The 13,600-nt window shown below is 41.1% G+C and overlaps 1 protein-coding gene across 2 annotated transcripts in view; it reads left to right on the top strand.

Moving 5' to 3' along the window:
• The first annotated feature begins 2,171 nt into the window (after positions 1-2,171).
• Positions 2,172-13,600, top strand: part of FAM199X (family with sequence similarity 199, X-linked) — a 32,129-nt gene continuing 20,700 nt past the window's right edge. The window contains exons 1-2 of one of the 2 annotated variants that reach the window (XM_018044228.1): positions 2,172-2,656; positions 13,022-13,241. In XM_018044228.1, coding sequence (XP_017899717.1) covers positions 2,460-2,656; positions 13,022-13,241 — 417 coding nt within the window. In that variant the 5' untranslated portion in view covers positions 2,172-2,459. The remainder of the gene's footprint in view (positions 2,657-13,021; positions 13,242-13,600) is intronic. The other variant, XM_005700177.3, reaches the window with a different exon arrangement.

Below are 13,600 nucleotides of genomic sequence, written 5' to 3' on the forward strand. Positions count from 1 at the left end.
CCCAAGAAATTAACCAAGAAAATTGAAGTGAAGCAAGAAGGAAGGATGCATAACAGTCATCAACTCCTAGATCATATATTTAAGTAAACATTATACATATAGTGCACATTCTCTATGTGCGGCTGTCATTATTTCTATCACTGTTTCTCAACTGAAAAATATATTTAAGGGAACTCTTAAAAACTTTCTCAGACCCAATCATTTATGTTAATTTTTATACTACTATTTCCTAAATATAAACAAAACTAAATATGAACTCTGCTGTTCATAAAGCTCTTATACAAATTCAATTTACCAATTCTGCACAAATTTTAAAATGTTCATTTAATGTGGTACATGATGTTTGCTGAAACAAAACTGCCCTTAGAAACCTAAGCATACTACCGACTGGCCTGTGTGCACTCTTGATTTTCAGCATGCTTGTATGTGCATCTTGTGAGGACTCTCCTTTCCCATCACTTTCCACTTTCAAATGACAAAAATTTTCAGTTGTAATCCTTGAAGGAGGAGGGTCACTTCATATCTTTTCTCACTAGTTCATGACAAAGCAGTATTACTTTGTGCCAACTTGGTTTTAAAAACAGACTCAAATACATGTCCTAATTATGTGGCAGCTGTTGCCATTCAGTCATCCAGATACTCCAGAATATGCCTAAAACTGAATGTAAAACATACTTGTAGAAAAACTCAGACTCTGTCATTGGATTCCAGTTTGAAAAACACTGTCCTATTATAGTATGTGTAAATAAATATATGTTTAAATGAGACTATTTTGTTAGCTTCTTACTAATACTTTCTGGTGCTATTACCTGAGTACCTGTATTATAATGCAGCACTTGACTCCTGCTTCATTTGGACAATCAAGTCTCTTGTTGGTGAGCACTAAGGTATGGGCCATTCTGTCTCACTAGTCCAGGCCCCTGAAAATGGGTGCATTGGAGACCATAGGTCTCCATCATACATCATCACTGTTCTTTGATCTCTAAATTGAGTGAAAGAAGATATACTCAACAGTAGGGTAGCCAAATAACTGAAGCAAGACATTAAATTTTAAGGAGCGGTTGAGGAGTTGCTGGACAAGACACTGTTTGGGGCTCATGTGGCAACTCCCCACTTCTCCCAACCCCCTTTCTCCTTCCCGTCCTCCTGCATTCTTTCACTGTTCCTCTCCTTTCCATCTACTTGTGCACTTCCCTCAAGGCTCATTGTGATGTTTTTCCATAAAATATATTTAATGTTTTTTTAATTGAGAGATTATGGCCTTATCATTTTATATTAAAATGTACTTCCTTTTGTAAAATAGTAGTAGGTAGTTTTTAAAATTGTCTTTGGTAAAATAAGTAATCGGTAACCTTGTGTTTTCCTCCGACTATTTTTAAAAATTTTACACGCCCAAGATCGGGAACTACTGTCTAGAAATGAGAGACGAGAAAGAGGTAGGAAGAAAGAAAAGCATGTGACACCTAATAAGTTGATTTATCAAGTTCAAGACGTTTAGCACCTTAATGTATTATATCTTCGACAGGAGTAGGAATACCTAAGTCTCATTTGGGAGTCAGGGAAGGCTTCACAGAGGAGGTAACGTTTGAGCTGGGGCTTTAAGGATTACCAGTGGAGAAAAAGCAGGGCTTTCCAAGCAGAATGCATAATGCGAGCAAGAGCACAGAGCACAAAAGAGCATTACGTGCCCGGCAACTCTAAGAAGCCCGCCGGCTGCTGCGAAGAGTTCTCGGGGTTAGGCGATCAAGAGAGAAGCAGGGACTATTTTTTCCTACTTGGCCCTCTTCCCCTGCAGCCCATTGCACAGTGCTGGGCACACACACTGCAGAAGTTCAGTAAATACTTGTTGAATTGGGACAGGGTGATCGAGTGTGCTGGGAACCAAAGCCTCCGGATTCTTTCTCACGCACCCGTAGTGTGACCTTGGCCAAGTCCCTTTTCTTGGGACTGCGGCTTGCGGTTTAGTAATCCGCCGAGGGTGAGAAAGTGGAGGAGGAGGTTGGCCGGAAGCGTCGGGCTCTTACTGCCCCTGGAATCCCTGATTCGACGCGCGAAGGGCGGGGCGGGCCGGGGCGGAGCCGGCGGCGCGGGCTGCGGCGGGCGGAGATTCAGTTCCTCCTCCGCGCCAGCAGGGGGCACAGGGAGCGGCTTCCCGCCGCCCTTCCCCTCCCTGCGGGCGCCTGGCAGACTGCTGCAGTCGCGAGTGGCGAGCGCGGTGGGCGGGCCGGGTGGCGGCGGCGGCGGCGGCGCTACGCTGGGCTAGGTCGGGCAGCCGCGACGACAGCTGAGGTGGCTGCAGAGGCCACTGAGGCGCTGATTGGGAGGCCTGGAGCAGCCCCTGCGAGCCGCCAGGCGCTCCCGGGCAGCAGTGGGCCGCGGACAGGTTAGAGTGGGGGCAGGGGCCGGCGCGGGAGCAGCCCCGGGCCGGAGTGGGAGTCCGAGCCAGGCCATCTCCAGCTATGTCCGACGAGGCGTCAGCCACCACTTCGTACGAGAAGTTTCTAACTCCCGAGGAGCCCTTCCCGCTTCTGGGACCCCCTCGTGGGGTGGGCACCTGCCCGAGCGAGGAGCCGGGCTGCCTGGACATCAGCGACTTCGGCTGCCAGCTCTCGTCTTGCCATCGCACGGACCCGCTCCACCGCTTCCACACCAACAGGTACAATCCTCTGCTGAGGGCAGGAGCAGATTTACCACACCCCTGACTGCAGTCGCACGACGCCGGCTCCCCCGATCCTGGCCCTCAGCCTAGGGGCTGCGCGTCCAGTTGCCCCCTCCCCCACCTTTCTCCGCCCAGCGCTCATTCCCGGGCTCCTTCCCTCTCCCCCTCCCTATTGCACCCCTTCCCTCCGATTTTCCTTTTGGCCGGCATTTTACTCTCTCCCCCCACCCCATTCATCTTCTGACCCAGCTACTCTTCCCTTCCCCCTCCTGCCCCATCTGTACCCTGCGAATCCCAAACCCCCACCCTTGATTTTTAGATGCTTCCCTGTTTCCATTCACCCGCAAAAGTTTAACCCCTTCCAATTCCAGTATGCTGTAGAGAGGATTTCGGAAGGCTCAAAATCAAAATCAGTCGACGTTTTGAAAGGCGGCACTTTAAAAGCTAGAATCTTCCTTTCTCTATTTTTTAAACGTCTTATAGCGCTGTTTCCAACCTCCAACCCGCCTCCCATTTTTTAGTGAAGCTCTAGAAAACCAGATGATTCTCTTTTTTCCTTTCTCTATGAACTCTTTGCCCTAGCGCTTTAGGCCCTGCCAAAATGTATAAGCTTAAATCTGGAAGATTCTTTCCTGAAGCACATCCTTTGCTTTGCTCCGCCAGTGGAGGGATGGAGCGAAGCGTAGGATGAGCTTGCTTATACAAATTTCTTCAGAGGGTGCATCCTCTAACTAGTTTTATTAGAAGGTGGAGTGTTCTGGAGAATTCTGTCATGCAGACATTTGTGTTATATCAAATGTGGGGAATTTGAAGATGTTTTCCACACAGCCCCAACCTATAACATAGGTGCATATTATATGTATTAGTGTATGTGCATGCTCAATCGCTCATGTCACTCTTCGCTACTCCGTGGACCATAGCCCACCAGGCTCCTCTATCTATGGCTTTCTCCAGGCAAGAATACTGGAGTGGGTCGCCATGGCCTCCTCCAGGGAATCTTTCCGACCCAGGGATCGAAACCCAGCCTCTCTAAGTCTCTGCATTGGCAGGCATGTTCTTTACTGCTGAGCCACCAGGGAAGCCTGTATAGGAGCACACAAACAGGCTGGGGAAGGTGTGTGGAGCAAAAGGGGGGAGGAGGGAAGGAGAGAGGAATTCAGCTGTGGAAAATACTGGAGCTGAATTAAGGCGAAGGCGTCTAGTTCTAATTTCTGGTCCATTTCACAATATGAGCACAAACAAATCCTTCCACATTCTAACACCTTTTGCATGCTCCCCCCACCAATCCCTTAAATCAATCTACAGAGTTGCTGAGCTTCTGCTGAGTACTAGGAATGTATAAAATATATTTATTACCTAAAAGAAAGTTATAGTCTGGAAACAAGGTGTTATGGTTAAATAAAGATATAGTTCATCACTGTACACATTAGAAAAGGAAGTCATGGTAAGTTTGTTTTAACTGTTCCAAACCCTGGTTACAAAAAATGAAGAAACTGGGGCCCAGAGAGAAAAGATTTTATTCAAGGTCATAAAACCGAGTTTGGCAAAGCCGGGATTACTCCTTTGGAGCCAGTGATGAAACTTGGAACAGAGCTAATGGCTGCAGTGTTATAAATGGTTGTTACAGTTTCTTAGACTAACTCACAGAAGCCCAGGATGTGACTATAGCATGAATGTAATATTTATGAAATCAAGTGTGCTTAGAATTGTTTGCATTGGAAAATAAAAATACTTGTGCACATATCTGATAGTAAAGTTTTGCGGCATTGGAGTAAATCATATACACAGGAAAATTAAATGATCTCAGGATTAGCCTGCTCTAATGATGAGGGCAGGGGAGTGGGGATAGGGGTTAAGTGCTCCCAAAATGTGTGGAGGTGTTGGGGAGTGAAGAACGGTGAATAATACATTTCTTACAGATTGTTCTGTTCTGTTCTCTCTCCTCCTCCCCATTTTCTCCTTGTTTTTCTCCCCCTTGTCTATCAGACCTTGGTAAGGTCAAGGTTGTTTTCCAGAATGAGGTGTTGAAGATAGAGGGGGAGGTTCTTGTTCAACCCCAGTTTTTCCAAGTCAAGCATTATTTTTTTCTAGTTACTGCCTGTTTTTCAAGACCCCCTCTCCTACCCTGGGCTTCCCTGGTGGCTCAGCAGTAAAGAACCCACCTGCCAATGCCAGGAGACAAGGGTTCAATCTCTGGGTTGGGAAGATCCTCTGGAGGAGGAAATGGCAACCAGCTCCAGTATTCCTGCCTGGGAACTCCAGTGGACAGAGGAGTCTGGCAGGCTACAGTCCAGGGGGTCATGAAGAGTCTGACAGGACTTAGCGACTAAACAACAACTCCTTTTCATAGGGCTTGGAATGGTAGCAGCAGGTCTAGTGTATCTTACTCTGTACTCTTCTCAGCTGAGTTTAGGGAAAGTAGAGTTAGCAATTCTTAGAGCAGCTGAAGTTTCTGCCCCAGGCTACCTTGCTTTTTAAATTTTTTTTCCTTCTGGAATGTTCTGCCTTCTTATCCCCTCCTCAGGGTGGCATTTGAGAGGACCATAAGCTTCCAGTCATTTCTTTTTAGGGAGAAGCAAACAGCTAAATCATATATGTGGGCAAAGTTTAGTTTAAGGAGTTCTTTTATTTCAGAATCATGTGGGTCACTTTTTTTCTTCACAGCACATTATTCATCAATTCAAGGAACAATCCAACACTCAGATTTGAATAGTTGAGTACTGATATTGTGTCTTGGGTTTGCTGTGTGCTTAGTTGCTCAGTCATGTCCAACTGTCTGAGACTCCATGGACCATAACCTGCCAGGCTCCTCTGTCCATGGGCATTCTCCAGCCAAGAATATTGGAGTGAGTTGCCATGCCCTCCTCCAGGGGATCTTCCCAACCCAGGGATCAAACCCAGATCTCCCATATCGCAGGTGGAGGCTTTACTGTCTGAGCCACCAGGGAAGCTGTGTCTTGGATTTAATCATTATAAAATAAGTCCCATTGAAAACAGAAAGCTTGTCAGTGGGTAGATAATTGATTTACCTTTATTTTGCTGCTTCATTCTTACCTGATAACAAAACTGTGGAGATTGTTTAGATAGTGCTATTGATAAGGGCCTTGTGATGATGACAATTTTGTGCCCGCTCATTTACTGGACTCTGGGATATCTATGCAGTCTTCATTAACCAAGAGGGTCAAGGCACTATTACTTATGATCCCTAAGTTTGAATGTTGTGCTTAGAGTCACCTGTGACTTATATTGGTGTGTCACTGGTCTAGGTTCACTGGAAAATAAATTAACATGAACATTGCCAACTTTCTGAGAATTCACTTTCCTAGGAGTATCTTTTAGGATTTTATGACCAAGTTGGATTTGTCTGGAATTTGGGGAGAATAAAATAAATTTCAGTAAGCGCAAAAACATTTTTTTAAATTAAACTGTCAGTATGAAATATATATGTATATAGTTTTTAAGGCTTTTTTTTTTTGGTTTGGAGGATAGGATTTTTCTGATGTAACTGTGGATTTTCTTTCAGCCTTTGTCCACTGTAACTTCCGTTGTCATCAAATGAAGGATATCCTTTAGCAAATTGAAAAAATTACAGCGATATTGGTAGATCCTATAATTGTGAGATGAAGGAGGTTAATATGAACTACTCAGTGTGTTTTTCTCTTCCTCTTTCAGGAGTACATCAGTACTTTGACATTGAATAATTGTGAAAAGCATGTGGGAGGACAGTGTCTCACTTTGCTACACCCTATTGGCAGGATACAGAATGAACTATGTATTGTATACAGCAGTTAGTTACTCAGTTCTGTGATTTCAGAGCCCCATTTCTAGCCCCATTAACTAGAAAAAGCCCAAGACTACGGGTGCCTTTTGTTCCACCCACAGTTTTCCTGTCTTGTTAGAAAATTGGAGGTGCAGAAGAGCTGTGAGTTATAGGTGGGAGAACCACATTTCACGAAGTGAGCTATGTTACAGAGGCAGGAAGAATTTTATTTAGGGATTTGTTGCAACAAATTGAGGATGGGGATAAGGCTTTGGAGAAGTACCCAGGTTAGAAATGTAGATTGGGGAGTAATCAGAACAGCAATTTCAGTAGTGCAATAGGAGTGGAACTGGGGGTTACAAAGGTTGATAGAATAGAAGAAACTTCAATAAATTTAACAGGGAAAGGAAAGGGAGATGTGATGAGAATTTGGAAAAAAGGGAAAGTTTCTTTGTTTTTTGCCTTGTCTAGTGTTTATTTTCGAAGAATAGTTATGTTAGTTCCTTAGAAGAAGCCCATAGGAAAAGAAGAAATCAAAAATACTAGAGCAGGTGGAATGACAAGGAGATGGATGGGATTAACTCAGAAGGCTAAATAGAAGAATTAGCCTTAGAAATATCATGGAATGTTGTTTACTTCCCAAACTATAGAGGGGGTAAGAGGGATGGGTAAGGATCTCAAGACAATTGAAGTTGCTGGGATGAAAGTTGGAAATTTGAATGAGCCGAGTAGGGGGTTGTGTCACCTGTTCTAACTTGGGACCCTGATGCCCTTTTGGGCTCCAGAGAGTAGCAGAGGTCAAGGTGGTTGTATGGGAATTCTAGCAGGGTGCCAGTGATGAATACAAGTGATGATAGGGGATTGCTAACTGAGAAAGGATGGCTTTGGAATGACTTTTCATCTTTGACTGTAGGACTTGATTCCGCAGTGCTCATTGGATTCTCATTCTCAGAGGTAATGGTTAGGTCTTCCTGAGAAAGGCTTCAGAAGAATGTATATGATGCATGTGCTTTTCTTAATTTTACAAAAATGCCATTGAAAGCCCTTCATCTGTATATTATTGCTGAAATGCCTTATGGATAAGTGTTCTTGGCTTTTTTTTTTTTAATTAAAATTTTGGCAGTAAGCCTAGTTACTGAGTTAAACCCCATTTCGTGGATTCTTTTCAACATTTTTCTTTGGAGATACGGAGAGAGTCTCCCTTGTGAATAATTGCATGGTTATGGCTAGGATCTTAGTGTTAGGTAGTTTTCTCTTAGTGGAATAAGATTTAAGGGCTTTGTAAGTTTGAAGAGTTCAGTGCTGAGCACACGTACCTGGTGCTCTTGCGTTACATATTTGAAGCCAACAGAACTGTCTAAAAGCATCACTTAAATTTCTGTTATAAAAGCTCATTAGAAAAAATTGTGGGCATATATACAAAACCACAAAGACTACTTATAATCCTTTTCACAACAGATAACAGGTGTCAACATTTTGATGATGTTACCTTTTTTGGCTGTACCATGAGGCTTGCAGGATCTTAGTTCCCTGACCAGAGATTGAACCTGGGCCCCTGGAATGGGAGCACCAAGTCCTAACCACTGGACTACCAGAGAATTCCCTGTTGTTACTTTCAATGTTATTATTTTTTTGTACACATATAATTTTCAAAACCAGGATCGAGCTATATATATAATTTGTAACCAGGTTATTCACACTTTTATTTTCTTTTCCAATAAATGGTCTGAAAATATGATTTTAATGATTATACTCATTTAGTTTTGGGAGCGTTTGTCTCCCCCCCCCCCTTTTTTATTTGCTATTATAATGCTTGGACAAGTTTATATATACATCTTCTTTTCCAAATTTCTATTTGGGAAAAGGGATAGATTCTTAGCAAAGCAATTACTGAGTCCGAAGGAATGAACCTTTTTAAAGCTCTTTATATATACACTACCAAATTGCTTTATACACATATCTACCAAATCTATATATACAGATTATGTCAGTGCCAATATAACACTCCCACTGGCAGTGGGTGAAAGTACTTCCTACTTGGTTTTTAATCTACATTGTTTTAAAACAACAATAATAGTATTTGCATATTAGAAGATAAGAGAATTTTTTGAAAACTCAGAAGTGCTGTTTTTCCGGTTTGTAAATGACTGTTTCAAGTATGAGATCAGTTTCCTTGTTGTTAATTAAAAAAAGAAAAGAACAAGGAGCTAAGGCTTCTAAGAATACCCAGAACTTTGTAATATCTATTAAAAGTTACAGATCTGAAAAACTGAGGAACATCCTGATTTTGCCATAAGGTAAGAACACAAAATCAAATTCCAGACTCCCTTGTCAGTGACCCAATGTTTCAATTATTAAGTATGGCATAGTTTTTTTTAAAAAAGAGAGTCATTATTATTCATAGAAAAAAAACATATCTGCTAAATTTTTGAAGCTGAGAAGAAATTCTTATTAAAACAATTACCTAACAGCTTTTCCTAGTACATGACACAGTGCTTGGCACTTTGAAGATACTGACTGACTAAATGTCTGTTGAGTGTGTGAAAGGACAGAACTTGTAATTGCCATTCAAGGCTTTTTATTGCCCTGTTGCATGACTGAAGTAATTAGGTTAATTCTACCTAATTCAACCAGGTTTGTTGATCTTTTTTAAAAAATGCGTATACTGTTTACCTAGCAAGCCTGTGATAAAGCTGCTGCTGCTGCTAAGTTGCTTCAGTCATGTCCGACTCTGTGTGACCCCATGGACTGCAGCCCACCAGGCTCCTCCGTCCCTGGGACTCTCTAGGCAGGAACACAGGAGTGGGTTGCCATTTCCTTCTCCAACGCATGAAAGTGAAAAGTGAAAGTGAAGTCGCTCAGTCGTGTCCGACTCTTAGCAACCCCATGGACTGCAGCCCACCAGGCTTCTCCGTCCATGGGATTTTCCAGGCAAGAGCACTGGAGTGAGGTGCCATTGTCTTCTCCGGTGTGATAAAGCTAGGTAATATTAAAAGGTATTCTAGGCTTCTTAGATGAATTTTGAGTTTTTGCCTATTAATAAAAGTTTTTTGACATCTGCTTTTATATTATGGAACTATACTAGGTTAGCGTGTGTGTTTCAGTGTTTTATATTGTGTGTGTTTCAGTGCTTTAAAATACTCTACTTTTATCACAAAGGAAAAGGTGCCATAAAATTGTCAGATTGCCCAAATTTTGTAAATCAAGAACTTTGGGATTAAGATTAACTATATAAAATAAGAGGGGAAATTAAAAAATAAATACATAATTCAAGAAAAAAAAACTGGATTTAATGAAGAATGAGAAACAACCTAATAATAGGTAAGTAATAGGCTATTCTTCAGGAAGTCATTATTTCAGTACCTTATTAGTATCAGATATATTAACTCATGTCTTAAGGATTAATTTCCTAGGCTACTGCCAAAGCAATGAAGATTATCTCAATAATATAAAGCTAGTGGAAATTTATAAAAGAAAACAGATTTGTAGGTTTCAAGACCAAAAAAAAAAAAAAAAAAGGAAAATGCATAACCCTGCAACAGATAATATACAGTCAGTGATGCCATCCAACTATCTAGTCCTCTGTCATCCCCTTCTTCTCCTGACTTCTATCTTTCTCAGCATTAAGGTCTTTTCTAATGAATCTACATATCAGGTGGCCAGAGTATTGGAGTTTCAGCTTCAGCGTCAGTCCTTCCAATGAATATTTAGGATTGATTTCCTTTAGGACTGACTGGCTTGATCTTTTGGCAGTCCAAGGGACTCTCAAGAGTCTTCTCCAACACCACAATTCAAACGCGTCAAATCTTTGGTGGTTAGCTTTCTTTATCCAACTCTGACATCCCTACAGGACTACTGGAAAAAGCATAGCTTTGACTATATGGACCCTGGTTGGTAAAGTAATGTCTCTGCTTTTTACTACACTGTCTAGGTTGGTCATAGCTTTTCTTCCAAGGAGCAAGCATCTTTTTATTGCATGGCTTCAGTCACCAACTGCAGTGATTTTGGAGCCCAACAAAATAAAGTCTGTCACTGTTTCCATTGTTTCCCCATCTATTTGCCATGAAGTGATGGGACGAAACGCCACGATCTTAGTTTTTTGAATGTTGAGTTTTAAGCCAGCTCTTTCACTCTCTTCTTTCACTTTCATCAAGAGGCTCTTTACTTCCTCTTCGCTTTCTGCCATAAAGGTGGTGTCATCTGCATATCTGAGGTTATTGATGTTTCCCCCAGCAGTCCTGGTTCCAGCCTGTGGTTCATCCAGCCCAGCATTTCGCATGATGTACTCTGCATGTAAGTTAAATAAGCAGGGTGACAGGATACAGCCTTGATGTACTCCTTTCCCAATTTGGAACCAGTCCATTTTTCCATGTCCCGTTCTAACTGTTGCTTCTTGACCTGCATACAAATAATACAAAATATTAATATCCATACTGTATGAAGAACTCTTAACAAAATCAGCAAGAAAAATACTAACACATTGTAAAATGCTGTACTATAATGGCTAATAAATATTTTAAATTTTGCTCTTGACGGTAGTCAAAGAAATAAAAATTGATATTAAAAAGTTTTTCTCCTATCAACCAGGTAAAATTTTAAAAACAAAAAATTTCAGTGCTATTAAGGTTGTGAAATGAACACTTTTATAGACTGCTTTAGGTAGTGTAATGGAGAAGGCAATGGCACCCCAGTCCAGTACTCTTGCCTGGAAAATCCCATGCACAGAGGGGCCTGGTAGGCTGCAGTCCATGGGGTTCCTAAGAGTTGGACACAACTGAGCATCTTCACTTTCACTTTCATGCATTGGAGAAGGAAATGGCACCCCACTCCAATGTTCTTGCCTTGAGAATCCCAGGGACGGAGGAGCTTGATGGGCTGCCGTCTATGGGGTCACACAGAGTTGGACACTACTGAAGCGACTTAGCAGCAGCAGCAAGGAGTGTAAATTTATGCAATGTTTCAGAAAGGTACTTGGCTAAGTATACTATCACCCTTAGGAGTGTTCATATTGTTTGATTTAGTAATTTCCTTATCCTGAGAGATTATATGTTTGGATAAATAATTATAAATAAAAAGGTTTCATTTCAGTATTATTTGTAATACCAAAAAATGGAATTTTGAGCAGCTAAGTACCTGTTATTGAAGGATAATGTTTAATAAATTATGTTTAATCAATGGACTATTTATATAGGCATTAAAATGTTTTCAAGTAATATAGCTGGGTAAATGTTCAGTATATAATGTTAAGTGAAAATAAATAGGGTACTAATATCTATACACACACACAATAGTGATTCTGTAAAAATATACATATGCATGTAGAAAAAAGTACCAAAATATTATGGATCAGTTATTGCTAATTAGTAGGATTATTTGTCATTTTAATCTTATTCATGACTCCTTTCTTATTCTAACATATTTGCAATGATTTGTAAAAGTTACTTAAATAAAAGAAACACTTTGAGCTTCTGCCTGTATACTGTGTTGGTACTTTTGTCTGCCCTGCACTGACTGCCCTCTTCCTTTAGTAATAATAGCTGTGGATTTTTCTGGTCGGCCACAGTGGTTAAGAATCCACTTGCCACAGAGCAACTAAGCCTGTGCACCACAACTATTCAGCCTGCACCCTAGAGCCTATATTCCACAATAAGAGAAGCCACCACAATGAGAAACCCATGCACCGTGACTAGAGAAGTAGCCCCCACTTGTAGCAACTAGAGGAAACATGGGCACAGCAACAAAGATCCAGCGCAACCTAAAACCAATAATTAAAAAAATAATAATAATAGCTGGCGTGTATTGAGCACATTTCATATCCACTGAGTGCTCTGTATGCATTCTCATATAATGTTCATAGTAACTGCATATTAAATATGATGACCCAGGCTTGGCAAAGATTTGTTTTGTTTCAGATCAAACAGCAGGCAAATGACAGAGCAAGAATTTGAATTCATTCTGGCTCCAGTCAGATGTGAAAGTAGAGAATAGTGTAATGAACCCCATATGCCCATCATGCAGCTTCAGTAATTACATATGGCGGCATACTTTATCTATGCCCCTGTCCATGGCACTAGTGGTAAAGAACCCACCTGCCAATGCAGAAGACCTAAGAGATGCAAGTTCTATCCCTGGGTCAGGAAGGTCTCCTGGAGGAGGGCATGGCAACCCACTCCAGTATTCTTGCCTGGAGAATCCCATGGACAGAGGAGCCTGGCAGACTACAGTCCATAAGGTTGCACAGAGTCAGACGACTGAAGCAACTGAACGTGTACTCATTCCTCAATCCCTTCCATATAATTTTGAGATAGGTTCCAGGCATACTCATTCATAAATATTTTAATATATATCTTTAAAAGAGCTCTTTTGAAAATAATTATCGTATATTATATCTAAAAATATGCTCATATTCCTCATAAATGTAATAAATATATCTTGTTTGTAGCTCTGGGAGTTGGTGATGGACAGAGAAGCCTGGCATGCTACAGTGCATGGGGTCGCAAAGAGTCAGACACGACTGAGTGACTGAACTGAACTGTTTGTATCTTAAAAAATTGTATGGATTCCGTAGTTTCTGTTGTGATTGATTTTGTGTCGTTTTTAAGGTGGAACTTAACTTCCTGTGGAACAAGTGTGGCCAGCTCAGAATGCAGTGAAGAACTGTTTTCATCCGTTTCTGTTGGAGACCAAGATGATTGCTATTCCCTATTAGATGATCAAGAGTTCACATCTTTTGATTTATTTCCTGAAGGGAGTGTCTGCAGTGATGTCTCTTCTTCTATTAGCACATACTGGGATTGGTCAGATAGCGAATTTGAATGGCAGGTAGGTTTTTTTTTTTTCTTATATTACCTTTATTACTCCATAAGTAGAATTATGAATTTCTGTTTCAGTATTTTCATTTCTACCTCAAAGTAAATTTCTCCCAATTTTTGTTCAGTCCTAGAGATTCTCTGACAGCATTAAGAATTAGAAATATGTATCCTTTATTTTTACTAATGTACCTTTTAGGCTTCTCATGCTGCAGGTAACCTTTTGTACATTTTCATGTAATTTAGTACTTGTATAATGTTCCTGTTAATATACATATCATCAGTACCTTTCTATGCATTAATCCAAGCAAATTTTCTCTTTAGTAATAAATGACCTTCATGTCCTTATAGGTATAATAACTTTACACCAGG

This window comes from Capra hircus, assembly GCF_001704415.2.
Source record: "Capra hircus breed San Clemente chromosome X unlocalized genomic scaffold, ASM170441v1, whole genome shotgun sequence".
NCBI classification, from domain to species: domain Eukaryota; kingdom Metazoa; phylum Chordata; class Mammalia; order Artiodactyla; family Bovidae; genus Capra; species Capra hircus.